The following is a 19,104-nucleotide window of genomic DNA, read 5'->3' as shown; positions in this document are numbered from 1 at the left end:
ACAAGTTCAACTTACAGATGCTTCATTGTTGTTCTGTGTGACGTCATAGTGGATAATACGTGATGCAATAGTTGGACACATATTCTCCTTTGTTCTAAAATTCAGAATATTACGTCAAAATTTGGGAAAATAGTAAAACGCGGTAAAAGATTCCAGAACCAAATTATTCGGAATTTAGATTTCCCAACACCTTGGTTCTCGCTTCCCAATTTTCAGAATATTATAAGATGTTTATAGCGAGCACATGTCTATCAAAACAAAGCAGAACAACCCCCTTTATGACGTCACTATGCTGTTACGACGGACGCTTCGAAGTTGTGTTGTTGTAAGTCGATTGTTTTGATTATTCCTTAAAATGAAACCACCCGTTGTAATCCCACTTAACCGTAGGCAGCATCGCGAAGTCGTTTCGTCCTCGGCATCGAGTCAACATTCGACGACACAGGAGCCGCCATTGTTGATTGTGACGCAACAATACACGGGGAAGCGATCGCTACGCAAACTAAAGCACATGTCAAGTATGATGTCATAATGTTAATGAAAAATACAATCATCCACAAAGTTACATACATAGTAATTCATATGACGTCATAATTAAGTCATTATTGTGTGATGAATAAGTTTTGTAATTTAATTAATGTTGGTTTATGACATCACAGAGCTGGAGGGGTCGATCCGAGAATCGCTGAGTTGCTCCATCGCGACAATCTCCCTCGTGTGGTAGAAGCTGTATTACAACAAGCGGGGATCCGTTATCAGGTAACCATTGTTTACATAATGACATCACAAGGGTGATTGTTGATACACAAAGGACTTGGATGCGGTCGCCACGGCAACTCGACCTGGGAATCCATTTTGTTTGAAGCGAGGATTGGAGTTTACGAAGATGATCGTTGAACGACACAGGTGGATGTTGTTATGTCTGTTAGAGGTGCCTGGTGTGTATATGATTAATACAACGATAGTCGGACACAATCTTCTTTACGTAAACAACATATTTGAAATGATCTGGTCAGTTTAACATAGATGTCATAATAACCAATATCTCGTTCCAGCCTCCGTTTCATCCCAGTTCACCACATGGAGGCGCACTTGCTCACTGCACGAATGAACAACGAAGTTAACTTTCCGTTCCTCGGACTTCTCGCCACTGGAGGGCATTGTATAATAACCATAACACATGACCTAGGTATGATGGGATTTAATATCGACATGAAGCCGATTTGTTTCGGCGCATTTAAAATTTTAAAGTAGTAACGTGTTGTTAAGAAATAATGGGTTCAAGACTTGATGCTACCATTGTGGGCGTATGTATCCTTGTGCAAGACACTTAAAATGCTCCAACCCAGTGGTCACTAATGGGTTGTCCAAATTGTCCGTACAGTAAATCAGTTGTCACAACTTTAAGATAAATAACTTACTTTCATCCACAAAGTTCATCCAAACTTCCAGGTAATCATCAGATTCTCGGGGAAGCCATTGACGAACCACCGGGGGCAGTGTTTGATAAAGTTGCTCGAGCGTTACAAGTCAAGCTTGATCGCCCCGACACGCATGAGCAACTTTGGAATGGGGGTGACGTTGAGAGGCTCGCTTGTGAGGGGGATCGGTGGGTTAAGTTTGTGGCGTATGAAAAATTCCACCTTTGTACATTTAAATATCTTTATTTTAAACATGAACAGGATCACACGCCGCAATAACCAATCTCGTTAATTAATTGACCTTACCTCCAGGTCAAAGGTCAAACTCACGACTCCTCTCCGTCAAAGCCCTCGAGTGTTAGACTTCTCGTTCAGCGGGTTACAGACGCAGACGTTATGCGTGATCGACCAACCAGAACCAGGGGGTGTGACATCATAATTGTAATTATCTTTTATTATGACATAACAATTGCATAAAATTCCAGTGAAATATGCCGACATCGCCGCCTCGTTCCAACACACCATGACTCAGCATATTTTAAGCCGAGTTCATCGAGCGATTTTGATGAGTCGTGATAAATTGAATCAGGAATCCCCGACATTGGTAACTATGACATCACAGTATATGACATCACAAATGATGACATCACAACCCCCATTATTACAGGTAGTAGCAGGGGGGGTGGTTTGCAACTCGTATCTTCGAAATGCATTGTCTCGTCTTTGTGACATCACAAACATAACAATAGTTTGTCCACCATTACCATTGTGTGTCGATAATGGGGTCATGATCGCTTGGTAAGTTTCACATTTGGCAACACTGTAAGTTTCAATTACACTCAGTTTTCTACACTTAGTTTTAAACAGAAACCCAGAAAAAAAGTTAAAACCTTTCACTTTTCTTTTTGAACATAATATGCTTGTTTTGCATTCTTAAAATATAGTTTAATTGAAAAACGCAGTTAAATTACTCGCACCAACTTTTCCTCAGGACGGGAATGGAATATTTGAAGCGGGGTAAGGGAATTTCCCCTCACCCCTACAACGAAAGATACGAACCAAAGTAAGCGTTACGATGTCATCAATATTCTATTATGACATCACAAATATAACTCTTGTAATTAATGACACTACAGGTGTCGACTCGGGGAAAAAATAACAACAACGACTCATCGAAAAGTTAAACTTCCGAAAATAAATTATTTTTATTAAACCTCCCCCTGGTTGTCGGTTACGTTGTATTCGACCCAATCTCTACCTATCGGGGCCGACAACATTTCATCGGTTATTTTGAAGGCATCGCAAATCTGTAGTGAGTACGGGGACAGTTGTTCACATAGGGACGCACATACGTTGTTTATCTGTGTGAATATATTAATTATATTGTGTTTGTAATGTTTTATAAACTATGATAATCTGTGTAAAAATAAATGGTTTTTCCAACTTGTGCATAATATTTCTGAAAAATAAATATTTTAAATGAAACAAGAATTCAAAAATCATAGAATGACTCTCAACTTACCTAGATATACTATTTCTATTTTCACAACTCAATTATATTATTTCTATATTTACATCCTGTTAATATTATATCTATCCCCACCTCACGCGCCCCTTTCTTGGTCAATATTTCTTCGGACACAAAATACCCCAAGTCCCTCTGCACGGCGTCGATCAAGTAAAGGTGCTGAGTCATGCTGAGTAAGCGTTTCACTGGCCCGTCCGTCTTAGCGATGACCTCGGCAAATTTTTCGCTGACAACTCGTTCTCCGAACGCAACAGCCGAGCTCTGTGATGTCATAGTTAGGATTAGTTGATTTAAGCGTAAAACCAAACACGATAAGTTTTAATTTAATAAATTAATTAAAACAACGTAGAGAAGGGAACTAATAACAAACGAGTCGTTAAAACACGCTGCGGGTAAAAAGTACTTGAGTGTCAAATAATACGGTGGCTGCTTATAGAACCACAACCAATCAAGCCACCCCAAACATCCATTCATCAAACAAACCCCTATAACCCCCCCCAACCCAACCCACCTGCACGAGATCGCTCCCCCTCAACATCCATTCATCGAACAAACCATCTTTCCCGGCATCCCTCAGCTTCATACCGAGTTCAAAGAATTTTAAATTCTCACGACTCACCATCAAATAATGGAGGAACGCAACAGATGATAAATCTGGTGAAAAACATGGTTAAGAAAATTTTTACCCGCAGCGTGTTTTACCAGCTTTTTTTAGTCAGTTACTGCTATAGTGCATTTTGCATGTCATTGAAACATCTACAAATTGAAACTTTTTATTTATATTGTCGACTCACCTTCGTTTTCAACTGCAATTTTGATTGGTTTAAATTTTGCAAGTCGTTCTTTCGCTACTTTCTGAACATTGAAATAACATAATTAGTATATGATGAATTTGTCATCATGTAAAGTTATAACATATCAGACATGACATCTGGTCATAGGCACCAAACATATATAAACACAGGGGAGGCAGGGGTAGTTAGACACACAATTCTGTGAAACAAATCTAACTTATTGGTTGTAATGTTTACTGATTAATACAGTGTGGAAAATTGGGGGTTGGCCTGCCCACCCTACCACCCCAGGTTTGGCAACATGACACCCCATTTATACACACATAGATTAACACAAACCTGCATTAAAACACTATTATCGCCCTCAGCCGTCATAGCAGCGTGCGCCAACCCAATAAATGTCCCGAATCTATTACACGATAAATACCCCTGTGGACATAGAAATAATATTAATAATCTCGTTGTACGGCAGATGCGGGTCCTTTAAGGACACAAATAATCAAATGTCAAAAAACTATTTGGAACTTATGATACGACAGCAACAAAACACTTAAATAATAATTTCCAAATAATTGGCATTATGACATCACACACCACACCATTATGACATCACCTGGCCTCCACAGCGCTCCCTAGTGACGGACGACACTTTCTCCAGATTCCACGACACGAGAGGTTTGATGACACAACACAAGGTCACGACCTCTGCGTGCTCACTGCCATCTTGTGGTTGAAACGCCCATCGATCTTTAACGTAATCCAACCCAAGGTTAAGGGCAATTGTACGAGCCACTAGGGGGAGCAACGCTTTCTGCTGGAGCTGGGGTAGAAATAATATAATTATCAATAGAACCGACTTTGTACGGGCCCTGTAGCATGGGGCTCAACTTTTCCAATATAGACCACAGACTACACTATGGAGCCTAAATTTTGCAGTGGTGAATAAATCTTGAATCTTTCCCTGTAACTGTGAACACATTTTAAACTCGAAGAAATAATAAATTACCACCCACCTGGTAGGACAAGATGGCCATGTCCGACTTTCCCCGCGGTCCGACTGTTAGTCTTGTAGCAGCGTATCGTAAAGCTGTTGTGAGGCTTGCCTTGGTTCCCCCCATACACATGGAAGCGATGCATATGCGACCTGAGGTTTGAGGGGAGTGTTTGATATTTTGTTAAACATTGTTGTAAATTATGTGTTTTGCGTAAATACTGGGATGCTAAAAAAGGTCACCCCTGATTTTCTTTCAAATGTTGAGACGTCATACAAACAACCGTAACATTTACCATCCCTAAACATAGATATGGTATATATAAACCATAGTTACCATAGAAATCATATTTACCCGATAACAGTTGGTCGGCAACCGTGAGAAACCTTGCGCGATTAGATTTGATCGAGGTAGTGAAGTTTCCGCTCTCGTCTACGTCGGAATACCTGGGTAGAAATCATATTAATGTAACTTATCCTTGCATAGTGGGGTGACCACTGGGTCGGAACAATTGTTGTTATGTGTCTTGCACAAGGACACATTCGTGCGTATATTATATTAATCTACCATAGGCGTTGAAACAGAACATAAGCAAGCACTTTATCCACTAAACCAAAGCCCTAGATATATCCCAAAAACAAACAAAATGCTCATCGTCAAGCCCCACAACCCCCTGCCCCACCCACTCACCCCCTGCCACGCCCACCCACCTGTTGAGCAAATTCTCCCTCGGCACCCTCACATTATCGAAGAACAACTTTGCGTTATCGACCCCGTTTAGCCCCATCTTGTGCCCCATGTCCTCCACCCTCACTCGGGGCATAATTTGCATATTATCGTCACGGATACGAACCATGAAACCATGGATACCGTGTTCCTCGTCCCCAACTTTTAACTGCGAAATATGATGTCTATGTTATGATAGGGGTCCCCCCAGTTTTAAGTTTAATGTAATTAGGAAATAAAATATTTCCTAATTTAAGTTTGTAATAAGTAACATTAGGAATATTCAGGTTGTCTGTCACCCCTGTTTTAAATGGGGGAATAATATCTCCATGCGACATTAGGAGTTTTAGTTTCTAACTTTTAAAACAACACCAGACGGTTTAGCACAAAATTTGCTAAAATTAAAAAATCTGTCACACCTGAGCGAACACGATGATATGTTTTGCATGAACGGCTCCGTTGGTGATCCAATATTTTTGAGCGAGCGTCGTTGGAGTGTTAATGATAAATTCTTTGCTTTCCTGGAAATATTTTTGTTATAAATATTCCTATATGAGGGTATTCCCCACCTTATCATAGACAGCAGTGGTTTCCATCTCCACAGCGTTGTTCCCGTACCCAAGCTCCGTTAAACCAAAACAACCGACGTCGTCCAAAGTGTCAATGCCTGCAACATAGATATCATATATTATGTTCAACATAAATATCACATATTATTAATAATTATTATTAAAACATTTAAATAAATGTAACTTATTTATCCGTGTGTGACAACGAAGTCCTTACACACAAACACACAATGTTACAATGATTGAAACATCAAGCCAGTGTCCTCTTGGCTGGTCATGGCACATTATAACGACATAGCTGCGTGTCTACCTTTGAGTAGTTTCTCATGATGGCGTTCCGTCCCAAGCTTAAGCACAGTGCCCCCGAATAAATTGAACTGAACCGTCATCTTGGTTGACATGGCAGGGTCGATGATCGCCGCGAGTTCGTGGGCAGCGAATATGCGTAGGGGGTTGTGTTGAAAGTCGAGGACGGAGATGAACCCACCCTGTGAGGTGAAGGTAACTCTGTTATTGTGACTGTTAACAATTTTGGACCAAAATCAAAAGTTTTTGGTTCTTTGAACTCAATACAACAGTTATGTATAGTGAGAATTTGGTGTTTTGGGTTGAAAGTACCATAGTTTTATTAGAGAGTCATGGGGGATTGGGGGTCCAAGTCTCCTCAGTTAATACAACCAGGCAAACTTAAGCAGGGAGCCAAACAACAATGGTAGTGATCGCATCCTTACATCACAAATCCTTTTCAATCTCTTCAACGCTACATCTCTTTCCTCGGCCAATGGAATGTTGTATTTAGGGGTCATGATGGGGTCACTGACAAACTTGCGGAACTCGTCGCGCATTTCATGATTGTCGTGGTCCAGCAGTGTTGCCAGTTCGTTTATATCGAACCCGTCATCGCTCTTCCATGACGACCTGGAAGTAATTTGCAAATTTGAATGACCCCCTGTAAAACCTTGCATGAACAAACAGATGAAACTTTGTGGGTGATTGTTATGTATGGCTGACAATTTAGACAATCTGTTAGTGACCACTGGGTTGGAACAATTAACGTTAATTGTCTTGCCCAAGGACACATACGCCCACAATGGTGGCATTAAGCCTTGAACCCAGAACCTCTGTGTCCATTGCAGAAAACTAAAAATAATACCTAGTGTTACCAAATTAGAAACCTGAGTTGGCTTGGTGGCATCGCATTGTTGATATTACGTTGTGCAGCACTGGCCATAAAACTTGACGTTGGGATAATTGAAACATCTGAAAGTTGCAAAAAGTTACAAAATAATAAACTGAACACAATCACTTACTCTGGTGTATCTTGTTGGCTTGCAAAACTTGGTTTCCAGCAACTTTTCGGCACAAAACCCGGAACATTTTGGTACAAACTTTGGAAACTTTGAACAAAATAATTTAACTTGTGAACTTTGGACTCAAAACAACGATTTATAAATTAAGCAAAAACCTAAAATAAAACCGAGTATAATGAAAAATAATAAAAAAATTTAAAAACGGAACAACTATGCCGTGTAATATGACGTGAAACGCGCATTATATACTTTTAACCATTCAAAACTCCCCGATAAGTCACGATTACAAGATTTCTATTTTCTCATGCCTTTGCTAAATCCAGCTGTTCAATCATAGAAATACAATATTATATATTTCTCAAAACAAAACCACATGAGTTAAAAGTTCGCAGCAAAACTAAAATGATTCGATCATCGCAAAAAGTTATTTCAGTCGTTCGATCTCGAAGTTTTTCAACTAGTTTGTTACGTCATAAAGAGCGCAGCGTCGCGCAGGCAACTATAGACAAAGGCCACACAGAATGGAACGAAAAGCTTCGACCATTATACATGGATGCACAAGCCACCACCCCCCTTGATCCTAGAGTATTGGACAAAGTGATGAGTTACTACGTTAGTTATTACGGCAACCCACACAGCAGGACACATGCATACGGATGGCAGGCGGAAGATGCGGTTGAAGTTGCTAGGCAACAAGTTGCTGACGTCATCAATGCTGATCCTCGTGAAATCATCTTCACTAGTGGCGCCACAGAGTCGAACAACCTCGCAGTGAAGGGGGTTGGAAGATTTTACTCACAGAAGAAGAAACACATTATCACGACACAGATCGAACATAAATGTGTCCTTGATTCATGCCGAGCGCTCGAGAACGAGGGGTTCAAAGTAACTTACCTCCCCGTCAAGCCAAACGGCATCGTTGATCTGAAAGTCCTCGAGGAATCGTTTCAACCCGACACTTCATTAGTTTCGATCATCTTCGTCAATAATGAGATCGGCTCCAAACAACCGATGGCTGAGATTGGCGAGATGTGTCGGGAACGCAAAGTTTTCCTTCACACGGACGCAGCACAAGCTGTTGGGAAAATCCCAATCGATGTTAACGAGATGAAAATCGACCTGCTGTCCATTAGTGGGCATAAGGTGTACGGGCCTAAGGGGGTGGGCGCGATATATATAAGGAGAAGGCCTCGTGTTCGTGTCGAGCCGTTGCAAAGCGGGGGAGGGCAGGAACGTGGTATCAGGAGTGGGACTGTCCCTGCCCCGCTGGTCATCGGGCTCGGTGAGGCATGTCGAATATCTTCGATGGACATGGAGTTTGATCACGCGCATGTCAATCATTTATCGAAGCGATTGATTCATAAAATAACAAGCCAATTGAAAGGGGTGATTCGTAACGGTGACCCCGTTGATAGTTACCCTGGATGTGTCAACTTATCGTTCTCACACGTGGAGGGAGAAAGTTTATTAATGGCTCTTAAGGACCTCGCGCTGTCATCGGGCTCGGCGTGCACCTCAGCCTCCCTAGAGCCTTCGTATGTACTGCGCGCCACGGGCTCTGACGACGTCCTCGCGCACTCTTCGATCCGATTTGGCATCGGAAGATTCACGACGGTTGAAGAGATCGATTACACGGTGGAACGAGTGGTTGAACAAGTGAACAAACTAAGGGATTTGAGTCCTTTGTGGGAGATGGAGGAAGAAGGGATTGACCTATCGAAGATTGAGTGGACGCAACACTAATGTTGTTTCTATGGTTCAACACTAATGTTGTTTCTATGGTTCAACATTAATGTTGTTTCTATGGTTCAACACTAATGTTGGTAATGGGTTGTATGATGTTTCATTCTTGTTGTTGCTTCTGCTACCAGGGATATTGTAATACAGACTTTTCAGCCATACCAGGGTTCACTAATTGTTTATATTAATCTCTTATGACATCACAATGCAACTTGCATCATCACAATCAATGACATTTCTAAATGTATTTTTAATTAAATCTTTTACGAAAGAAACTGCAAAACAGGACACAAATATCTTTTTGTACAGTTTGGGTATTTTAGCTAAATAGTGAATTGAATTAGCCTTAAACATCTTGGTAAAAACTTTGAATAAAATCTGCCACGTAAACTTCCAAATAACTTCAACAATTTCTTCCACGTGACTTTTCCTTTTATTCTGATCATCAATAAAACGACAAAAACAACAAACTCCTAGCAGTGTTTCCCACGATTTCCACACCAGTGATGCGCAACACATTATTCCTTGTTATCCAATGCTTGCGCCATAAATATCCGGCCCAAACTTTGGGTGGAGAACGAACTAACTTTGTCGCAGAATGCGGATACTTGGCCTGGGGGGGGGGTGTGATATTATTAGGCGATAATTTATAAATAATTTTTAAATAGGGTTGTTGGGTTACAAGAGTTAAAATAGCCGTTTTGTGCTAATCTGGTACACTGAATTCACTGAATTAATTATGGAAATTGAATAATACAAAAAAGTTATGTTTAAAATCGAGGTAATTAAAAATAGCATAAGGCCTAAAGTAATAACCTGCAGCGAGAAGAGCGTCGATGCGTGACGGTTGTTGCAACGGACGAACGACTTTGTTAATATCTTCGTCGGGGAGGGGGGGTTCCCCACGTTGGGTCCTTGCTGCGTTTTCCGTCGCTCGACGTTGCATGTAGAGTAACTATGGTATGAATTAATGTAATGCTAATGTTAACGAAACGATTGAACGTTTTATTATTTTTTCACAATATCTGGGGAAACATTTTTAAACAGAAGTTTTATTTCCATAATTTGCAACCATATGAAACCATTAAAAATGAGGGTAAAGTTAAAACTAAAACGATAATACATAGGATTTCACCTCAACACGTTGGTATTATATGTTTTACACCAACGATCATAACATCAGAACCCTCACCTTATTCTGATGTTGCTTGCCCGCCGATCGTTGATATTGAACGAACCGTTGACTCTCCTGTGTGAGGTCATCAACTGATGACATCATCAAGCGTAGCTGACGCTCCAATGATGAACTAACAATGAACATTATGATGTCATAATACAAATAGTCAACATTATATAAGTGTGGAAGATTTTATGGATTCATCCGCCACACATGGGGACATTACCAGGGTTTGCCATTAAAAATGTCTTGCACAAAGACACACGCCCACAATGATACCATCGTCGAGCCTTGAACCTATTACCTCCAGGTTAGAGTTCGGTAAGTACTATACCATGGCTTATCAAAACAAGTATGATGTATACAAATACACAATATAATGCCACAAGATGCATTAACGCATCATAACCAACTTGCGAGCATGCAGCACCCACCTGTGGGAAAGGTTAAGGTACTCAACTCGCTCAGGCGTCGGATTCTCTTTGTTCAACTTAAGCGTCAACAAACTAGTAAGAGGGGAGTTCTTGATGTGGACGGGAACTTCTTCATACATTCCCTCGAACCCAAGACCTTCTTTCTTCACTCTGTGGGTGTAACTCATTTATCTTCGAATGGCGGGTAACGACGCTCGTTATAACACAAGTGTTCTGTTTCATACACCTCATGCCCGCTTACGAGTTACCACGTATGTAACTTTGTGGGTGATTGTTAATCTGTATGGCTGAAAATTTAGATAACCCATTAGTGACTACTGGGTTGGAGTAATTGCCGTTAAGTGCCAAGTCTTAAACCCATATTACCACTAACCCCAGGACATATATGTTCCCGAAGGTGGCAGCAATGAGCCTATAAACCCTGTCGCCAGACATTACAATGATAACAATCCACCCAACTTACACATCCAAGTTGAACTGCCGTGAGTTATACATCTCCATCATCTTCTTGGTTAATCTGAACACCTTGAGTGACAAACTACCTTGGCTTGTTTTCAACGGGTCGTATATAAGAACCACCGATTCCTCGATGGCCGATTGATACGAGAATTGTGAATCGAAGAAGGTTCTGTTGATGAAGTTGCCATGATTCGATGATTGATACCACCCCACGTGTAAATGATCGATGTTTACGTGTCGTAACGACCGCATCATGTCCATCTGATAGGCAACTGGATAATAAATAATTTCAGTAAATTGTGAATCTCTCCCAACAATAGTTGCTGTTATGTTGGTCATGTATTCACCAAGACTGGTTTAAAATTGAAGTGAAAACATTGATTTCAACTTAATATTAATTCGAAAATATATTGATTAATGTTGTAGCCAAAGTTTAACTGCAGCAACTCTGGTGTTTTTGTGACCAATACACACAAAAATATAAAAAGCCTTAGCACGTAGACATCTGCATGGACATGTAAAGTAGCCAGGTTTTTTGTAACCAGCATTTTTAAACATAGAAACAATATACTACCAACATAGAAACAATATATACTACCAACATATAAATATTATACTACCAACACAGAAATATTATACTACCAACATAGAAATATTATACTACCAACATAGAAACAATATACCTTCATCGAAATCGGAAGTATCCGAAGTCCTCGGGAAAGGAAAGCAGTTAGTGACCTCTAGTGTCTCACCCACAACGAGGCCAAGTAGCACGCCTTGTACGAGCTCCGGCCCTCCACTGTCTTCCTCACAATGTTTCACCATCTTCAACACAACCTGTGAGGGGGTTACAGTTACAAGGCGTGGTCGATATGGGTGAGGTCCTTGTCAAGGACTGGGGATATAGGCCAAAGTTCGCAAAATGTTAATATCACTTCTGTAATAAACACGTTAATTTTATTCCAATGTTTCCTCTGTCAGAGTCTTATAAACCACATAAAGATCTTATAAAACCCACCAATCCATCAATCTGAACATTCTTCACCACGGACCCAGAATCATCCATTTTATAAATATTTTAAATTTATCTAAAAAAACAAGAAATAAATAATAATATTGTCATAATAAAGAAACCACTATTTAGGTGGCGATAATTTGGGTCACAAAATCATCCTTATGGCTCACTGATAACAGATCACCAGCCATAGTGGGACAATAATAATGATGACCAAATAAAGATAATATAAAGATAATAAATTAATTATTCGATCTGGTATCGTTTATGTTTTGGTAGAAACAAAGTTTCGTTATCGTCCAAAGACAGCGGTATCAAGGCTGCAGCGACCAGCATCCTCCTTTCGGACCTCAAGAGATTGAACGTTCCGGCTGCGTTTCTCGTTGATTGGACCTCACACCCAATGCCGAGCTTTCTCATATCTTCCACCACATGAGGGCGCAAAGAAGCAACTACGTCACCGGTTCCTATGACAACCATGTCAATCTTGGGATAAATCATGTGGAAAATTGATAAGCTCTCTGACGTCACTTCCTCCGGTGACGTCACGTTCCACTTGAATATGACGTCACGGACGATTGTTACAGGACAATGCAACGTCGTCGCTTGGAACGCGAAACCGCCTTTGTACAATCCAGTGATTAACAATGGGTCAACGTCACTATCGCCCGATGTCAACGTCATAGTCGTTTTATTCGCAACGTCTTCGAATTGATCGAAATCTAAACTTCCGTAGCATCGCGATGCAAGCTTCTTTATTACGTATCCAAACCTATTATGACGTAACACAGCATTCATTGTTAATTGTCAAAAATTCAACACATGCTGGCTATTTATATGATTTCTATGTTTGTATAAGATGTTTATGTTTTGCTTAAAATTGTTACCGCTAATAGTAGTTGCGCATACGGGTGAAATACGGGGAGTAATATTTTATTTATATTTTTAGAGGAAAATATTTTATTTTACAAACACAAGAAAAAATACGATTTCTATAACAGAGGTAGTCAATATTTGAAGGCAGCGATGCGTGACATCGATACGTCAGAGCTTCTTCGTCGATGTTTGTTTGTGACGTAACCATGGGTGTTTGTCACTGGGTCAGACCTGTAACAAGGAAAATTATAAAATTTTTAATGTTTTTATGAATAAATATCGACTTAACCTTCCCGCTTCTCCGGTAACCTCTCGCGCTGGTAGTTTGTTGTAATAAAGCTCGCCTATGACGTAATAATACATTGATAATCTTGCAGAAACACATTTTTGATCACTTCGAGTACAATAGCGAATATAAAATTAATTAAAACAACAAAGAAAAGGAAATTAGCAGCAAAACGACAGTCGTTAAAACACGCTATGAGTAAAATTAGCAGCAAAATGACTTGATAATAAGGGTCAAATATTGAAATACCTCTCTGCTCTTGGATACCACCACGCGGTAATCTCGGATAGCAAATAGTTTGGTCACGTGATAGCCCGAAGTTTGATTTGTTGTTTACATTCCTATTTTTACGTATAAATATTATTGGTGATGCAACAATTGATTATGGCGTCACTTACTTTTCTTTGTTTGAAACTTGAAACGTTTGTTCGGTCACCAAGTCGGGATTGTTGGGAAACATAAACGTTTGTTCCCCTGGGATGTCAACAATTAGGATAAAAATTATAAACAAATAAAAATAATGTTACTTCGTATTCCTCCGTTTATCTTCGCGACGTCATCATTCGGTGACGTCACAACACTTGCTTTATTTTCTTCTCGATTAATCGAATTCTTCCGCGATTTCCGTTTGTCAGATTTTCGTCTAGAACTTTCTTCATCTGAAAAGTATGACGTCACAAATATAAGGTCATAATCACGTCACAAACATGACGTCATAGGATAACGTCACAAGTACATTTTACCTGCGTCATATGATTTCGATGTTCGATTAACATCTGGACTTGGGATGAAATTTGGAGGACAATCGTCTTTTTTATGCTTCTGTGACGTCATAAATGTTATTCTTACGCCATAATGACGTCATAAATACTTACGCTTTTATTCGAAGATTTTCTTCTTTGCGAATTTTCGTTTTGTTTCGTCACATCCGGTTTGACGTTACGATCTGCAAAACGTGTGATGTCATATAATCAACATATTGTTAACCACGTGACTGACCATTGTTTGATGACGTCATTTGCTTAATCTTCTGCATATGACGTAACTTCCGCTTCATTTCGTTCCTTTCTCTTTTCTCTTCCTTGGTTCGGTTCCGCTTCGTCGGTTTCTTCCTAAAATATTCAAGTCAATTAAAAAAACATCAAAACGGCAATCGGTAAAACACGTTGGGAAACAACAACAGTTATTCCACCTCAGCTCAGCCGCGATCTGATTGGCTTCCAAAAATACGTCATCATTGACGTCATGCAACGTCATGGTTGGATACGGTTGAGCGATCACAGGTGTCGTGTAATAATCGTATGCATTCACCTGTGTTACGTCACAATTAATATTTATCGCGTCACTAATCATATTATTACGTCAGTGTTAATAATATTACGTCACAAAACCATGACGTCACCTGAGCAACTGGACAAGTCACGTGGTTTGCAACACCGTTACTGATTGGTTGAAAGTTTGAAGGCTTGCGATTGGTCGCGCTCTCCACTGACGTCACCTGTGATTATGACGTCACGACCACAATTATCACAACACCTCACGTGACTTACTTGGGATTTTTTCCTCCCTCGAAAATAAACGATGACGATTATCATTGCGGCTAGTATTATGACGACACACGGTAATAATGACGTCACATACGACATTGTTTGATTCCAATCTGCCTCGCTCGTGTCGTTGCATAACCTAACCATGTATGACGTTATTTACGTCACGATGACGTCACAAATATTACGTCACATACTTTCCATGGTAACCCTCCCGACACAAACACCAGAAATCGTTGACTTTATCAACGCACGATCCTCCATTATGACATGTTACTGCGTCACAATCATCTATGTTGACGTCACAATATCGACCTTCGAACCCCGCCATGCAGTTGCACACGTACGCTCCCTGGTGGTGAACATTATATTACAATTTTTACGTCACAAAATACAAAGATTGTTACGTCACAATACCTCTTTCTCGATGCAGCTTCCCCCATTCAAACATGAAGTGACGTCACAGACAGTGATTGTTCCCTCGCAATGGACCCCATTATACCCGGGTTGACAAACACATCTAGAATATTCGATTGTTTGTTCTGTAATATTAAACAATGGATACTTACCGATATCCATTGTTGACGTCATCACATGTTCCATTATTCGCACACGGGTTCGATTCACATTCGTTGATTTCAATCTCGCACGATTCTCCTGTAACAATAACCATTATGACGTCATATATATATTACTACGTCATAATGACCTGAAAATCCGGGTTGACACCAACACGCGAAGCCGTCAACTCTGTCGTCACAATGACCATTGTTCTTACAAGGGTTGACGTCACAATCGTTAATGTTGACGTCACAGAGACTTCCGGTGAATCCGGAAACGCAGGAACAATGGTAGCTGTGTTACGTCACAATCAAGTTAACTCAAATTTGATCACGTCACCAACCTACCTTGCTACGTCATCAACACATGTTGCGTCATTACGACAAGGGTTGCTATGACACTCGTTGACGTCATACTGGCACATATCTCCATGGTAACCTACTGCGCATGCGCACTTCCATCGATCGCGTTCATCGATGCATGTACCACCATTGTTACATGGAGAACTAAGACATTCGTTTAGTTCTTCCTATTATGACATCATAATCGTAAAACAATGGATGAATGGATTATTCATTATTACCTCACAATAGTCGCCGATGAAACCACTCATGCATGAACACTCGAAGCCACCCACGTGATCAATACAACGACCGTGATTGGCGCAAGGATTGCTGACGTAATATTGATATCACAACAATGAATTATTAAGACGTCACAACGCATACCTTTTACATTCATCGACGTCATTATCGCAGTTCATTCCGTCATAACCAGGTTGACAATTGCAATTATAACCGCCTATGACGTCATTACACGTCCCGCCGTTACGACACGGTGATGACGTACATTCGTTGACGTCATCAGAACATGTTGACCCCGAGTAACCCCGAAGACAATCACAAAAGAAGCTTCCATCGTTGTTCCTGTTACGTCATAATAGATCACTGTTGGAATAATATGCATTATGACGTCACTTACACGCATGTACCGTGATTCGCACACGGATTGTTTTCGCATTCATCGATGTCTAAGTCACAATCGGTACCGCTCCATCCATTGTTGCAATCGCATCTAAACAATGCTGTTTATTACGTCATATTACGTCATTGATGACTCACCTATAAGCATTATGTTGATGTTGTGTGCAGTAACCATGACGACATGGAGAACTTAAACACTCGTTCACGTCATCACTGCATACGTCACCGCTCCAACCAGGCCTGTATACATATATATATCATAAGTCACGTAATCATGACGTCATCATCACGTCATACCCGCACAAGCAACGATATCCACCAATCAGATCCTCGCAAATCCCCCCGTTCACGCATGGTTGGCTCGCGCACTCATCCGTGTCGATATCACACACGTGACCTACGAACCCGGGAGGGCATTCACATTTGAACCTTGGTTCAAAGGTCAACATGACGTCATCATACAGGAAAGAGTGGGAAAAGTCAAAAAAATCGGGAAAAAATTTTACATAAAGAATAATATTGAAACATCTTAGTAATGATATAAATATAATGAATAATCTTAAACATACTTTATAATGAATACGTATACTGGGAAATACTTGTACTCCACCTTCCAACGAGATCAATGCAAGTCCCATTATTATGACAAGGTTGTGAATCGCATTCGTTCATGTCTACGTCACAATGATCACCAACAAAGCCAATTATGCAAGAACAATGGTAACTATTGACGTCATCAATACAAGAACCACCATTGTTACATGGGTGTGACGTACAATCGTCAATATCTGTTAATTGTTACATCATAATATGATAATGGCATGTATATGACGTAACAAACCCGTTTCACAGTTGACCCCAGTGTAACCTGGAACACACAGACATTTGTAATAATCGTTCTTTGATGACGTCATACAGCTAGATCCATGCTCGCATGGATTGCTAGAACACTCGTCGACGTCTTCTCTGTGACGTTAATATTATGATCACAATGCTAGTAAAATGTTTGTGGCATAATGCATATGTTGTGTTTGACTACTGGGTTGTAATAACTCCACCCAGTGGTTCTTAATAGGACGATTTTACATTTGTGTAAATATTCTTTGTTTACTATTAAATAGGGCGATAAAAGGGATTGAAAACATATTTTAATACATTTTACTCATTATTGTTATTACACCTTCAACTCACCGGCAGGTGTCGCCCTCCCACCCTGCAAAACACTTGCATTCAAACCGACCAATCAGATCCACGCATTCCCCGTTATTTCCACACGGGTTCGACCAACACTCGTTGACGTCATGCTCGCATACGTCACCGGTAAAACCAACGATGCATGAACACCTGTAATACACCCATCAATGACGTCATACTTATGGAAAACAATTAATCAAAGTTTAAACAAACACTTCATCATTTAGATAAAACTCTCCGGACCCCCACATTAATGACGTCACACCTACGTCACACATCCCTCACCTGTATTTGACCCCCACATTAACACAGCTACCCCCATGTAAACACGGATTCCCCCCACATGGATCTTCCTCTTCGCATCTCTCCCCAACCCAACCGATGTCGCAATCGCATTCCACCCTTGGAATAAATGATAGTAAATATAAGGTGGAGCCACAACATGTAAATAATAAAGATGATGACCCAATGTGTGGCTGTACATTATGTTCCATTATATATGACATATTAAGTACAGAATACATGACGTAATATATGACGTCACACCACCCACCCATCGTCGGTATTCGAACAGTTGCCATGGTTGCAAATGTTTCCGTCACATACGTCATTTCCGCTCTGCAAATTTTGTAATTTGGATATAGTGACGTCACAAAACAAAGATAAAAATGACGTCACAAACCCCTTCTGTCGATCGCTTCCTTCTTCCAATTGTTCGATGTCTTATTTTATCCCTGTGACGTCGTTCGACGTCATAAACGATTTGTTTTCCAACAATGCGATCCAAACTTGATGAGTATGACGTCACAATACGTATTATTGATAGTGACGTAGCAAGGATTATGACGACACAAATGATTGTTCCAGTAACAATCGCCAACCGTCTTCTTGATGTCATTGATTATTGCGTCATATGTACGTCATTATTCCGCGGCATACGACGTAACAATCTGATGACACAAACCTGTATTGTGACGTAATAATAATAAACCTGAACTACAGAACGTCTGAATAACTACGTCACAAACAAATACAATAAAATGAAACGCGATGTTGTTCTGGAACTATAGCATTGTGACGTAACAGTGCTGGTTGTTTCAATGACACTTAACTTCGCGCTAATTAAATTCGATAACAATTAAGACAATGCATTGGAGAACCCTTTGTGACGTACTTACCAACACTCTGTCACCAACGCCACCAATTGTTACGTCATAATATGTGGTTATTATTCGTTATAGTCACCGATTGATGACGTAACAAACAGCATACAAATATAGCGTCCTTGAGCCACCGGGATGCTACTCCTGTACGTACTTTAGTTCCACCCTCATACCGCGGGTTCAAAGCTCGTTGCTGGGAGTTTAGGGGTTCATTCATGTACAGACCCAAAGCCACTGATGATTATTCTTGAGGTACAAGCCTGTATAATAAACCTGGTAAAAAAATTTACTCATTCATGTTAACAAAAACATTAGTTGCAACGATATAT

At 40.3% G+C, this 19,104-nt stretch overlaps 6 protein-coding genes across 9 annotated transcripts; 2 read left to right on the top strand and 4 right to left on the bottom strand.

Moving 5' to 3' along the window:
- Positions 1-124: 124 nt before the first annotated feature.
- Positions 125-2,864, top strand: LOC149734540 (tRNA N6-adenosine threonylcarbamoyltransferase, mitochondrial-like). The gene is made up of 11 exons (XM_089880560.1): positions 125-325; positions 391-518; positions 660-759; positions 812-906; positions 1,056-1,189; positions 1,453-1,609; positions 1,734-1,846; positions 1,907-2,025; positions 2,089-2,219; positions 2,413-2,484; positions 2,558-2,864. The coding sequence occupies exons 1-11, from the start codon at positions 245-247 to the stop codon at positions 2,631-2,633; spliced, it is 1,206 nt and encodes a 401-aa protein (XP_089736686.1). The 5' UTR covers positions 125-244; the 3' UTR covers positions 2,634-2,864.
- LOC149734539 (uncharacterized) lies at positions 2,342-7,514 on the bottom strand. The gene is made up of 15 exons (XM_089880532.1): positions 7,341-7,514; positions 7,206-7,290; positions 6,762-6,948; positions 6,341-6,518; positions 6,031-6,128; positions 5,881-5,982; positions 5,446-5,630; positions 5,090-5,181; positions 4,757-4,887; positions 4,357-4,563; positions 4,083-4,172; positions 3,744-3,804; positions 3,461-3,603; positions 3,025-3,210; positions 2,342-2,782 (listed from the first exon to the last, which is right to left on the bottom strand). The coding sequence occupies exons 1-15, from the start codon at positions 7,405-7,407 to the stop codon at positions 2,630-2,632; spliced, it is 1,965 nt and encodes a 654-aa protein (XP_089736658.1). The 5' UTR covers positions 7,408-7,514; the 3' UTR covers positions 2,342-2,629.
- A 154-nt stretch (positions 7,515-7,668) lies between these two features.
- On the top strand, positions 7,669-9,550 carry LOC149734538 (cysteine desulfurase-like). The gene has a single exon (XM_089880553.1). The coding sequence runs from the start codon at positions 7,743-7,745 to the stop codon at positions 9,081-9,083; it is 1,341 nt and encodes a 446-aa protein (XP_089736679.1). The 5' UTR covers positions 7,669-7,742; the 3' UTR covers positions 9,084-9,550.
- On the bottom strand, positions 9,311-12,306 carry LOC149734537 (eukaryotic translation initiation factor 3 subunit H-like). Its single transcript, XM_089880566.1, has 7 exons — positions 12,169-12,306; positions 11,834-11,987; positions 11,155-11,422; positions 10,692-10,841; positions 10,273-10,387; positions 9,897-10,035; positions 9,311-9,693 (listed from the first exon to the last, which is right to left on the bottom strand). Exons 1-7 carry the CDS (start codon positions 12,214-12,216, stop codon positions 9,599-9,601), a joined length of 969 nt encoding a protein of 322 aa, XP_089736692.1. The 5' UTR covers positions 12,217-12,306; the 3' UTR covers positions 9,311-9,598.
- LOC149734536 (NADH dehydrogenase [ubiquinone] 1 alpha subcomplex assembly factor 3-like) lies at positions 12,241-12,963 on the bottom strand. The gene has a single exon (XM_089880580.1). The coding sequence runs from the start codon at positions 12,961-12,963 to the stop codon at positions 12,412-12,414; it is 552 nt and encodes a 183-aa protein (XP_089736706.1). The 3' UTR covers positions 12,241-12,411.
- Positions 12,964-13,082: 119 nt separating this feature from the next.
- On the bottom strand, positions 13,083-19,027 carry LOC149734535 (uncharacterized). 4 transcript variants are annotated; one of them, XM_089880525.1, is made up of 28 exons: positions 18,791-19,027; positions 18,295-18,576; positions 18,166-18,230; positions 17,898-18,014; positions 17,610-17,762; positions 17,260-17,384; positions 17,029-17,206; positions 16,716-16,847; positions 16,557-16,658; positions 16,417-16,509; positions 16,164-16,361; positions 16,019-16,109; positions 15,783-15,964; positions 15,584-15,729; positions 15,444-15,531; positions 15,292-15,394; positions 15,072-15,226; positions 14,878-15,013; positions 14,730-14,825; positions 14,520-14,638; positions 14,327-14,439; positions 14,203-14,273; positions 14,071-14,149; positions 13,855-13,986; positions 13,726-13,801; positions 13,577-13,668; positions 13,331-13,385; positions 13,083-13,272 (listed from the first exon to the last, which is right to left on the bottom strand). In XM_089880525.1, exons 2-28 carry the CDS (start codon positions 18,508-18,510, stop codon positions 13,173-13,175), a joined length of 3,213 nt encoding a protein of 1,070 aa, XP_089736651.1. In that variant the 5' UTR covers positions 18,511-18,576; positions 18,791-19,027; the 3' UTR covers positions 13,083-13,172. The 4 variants fall into 4 exon arrangements, with proteins under 4 accessions (XP_089736651.1, XP_089736652.1, XP_089736653.1 ...); XM_089880526.1 differs by lacking the exon at positions 18,791-19,027 and having other exon boundaries at positions 14,071-14,146; positions 18,295-18,717; XM_089880527.1 differs by lacking the exons at positions 14,730-14,825; positions 18,791-19,027 and having other exon boundaries at positions 18,295-18,718.
- Between the last annotated feature and the right edge of the window lie 77 nt (positions 19,028-19,104).

Source organism: Ciona robusta, chromosome 7, assembly GCF_009617815.1.
Source record: "Ciona robusta chromosome 7, ASM961781v2".
NCBI classification, from domain to species: Eukaryota; Metazoa; Chordata; class Ascidiacea; order Phlebobranchia; family Cionidae; genus Ciona; species Ciona robusta.
Note: the sequence above shows the minus strand (reverse complement) of the source record. Positions and strands in the feature narration are given on the sequence as shown.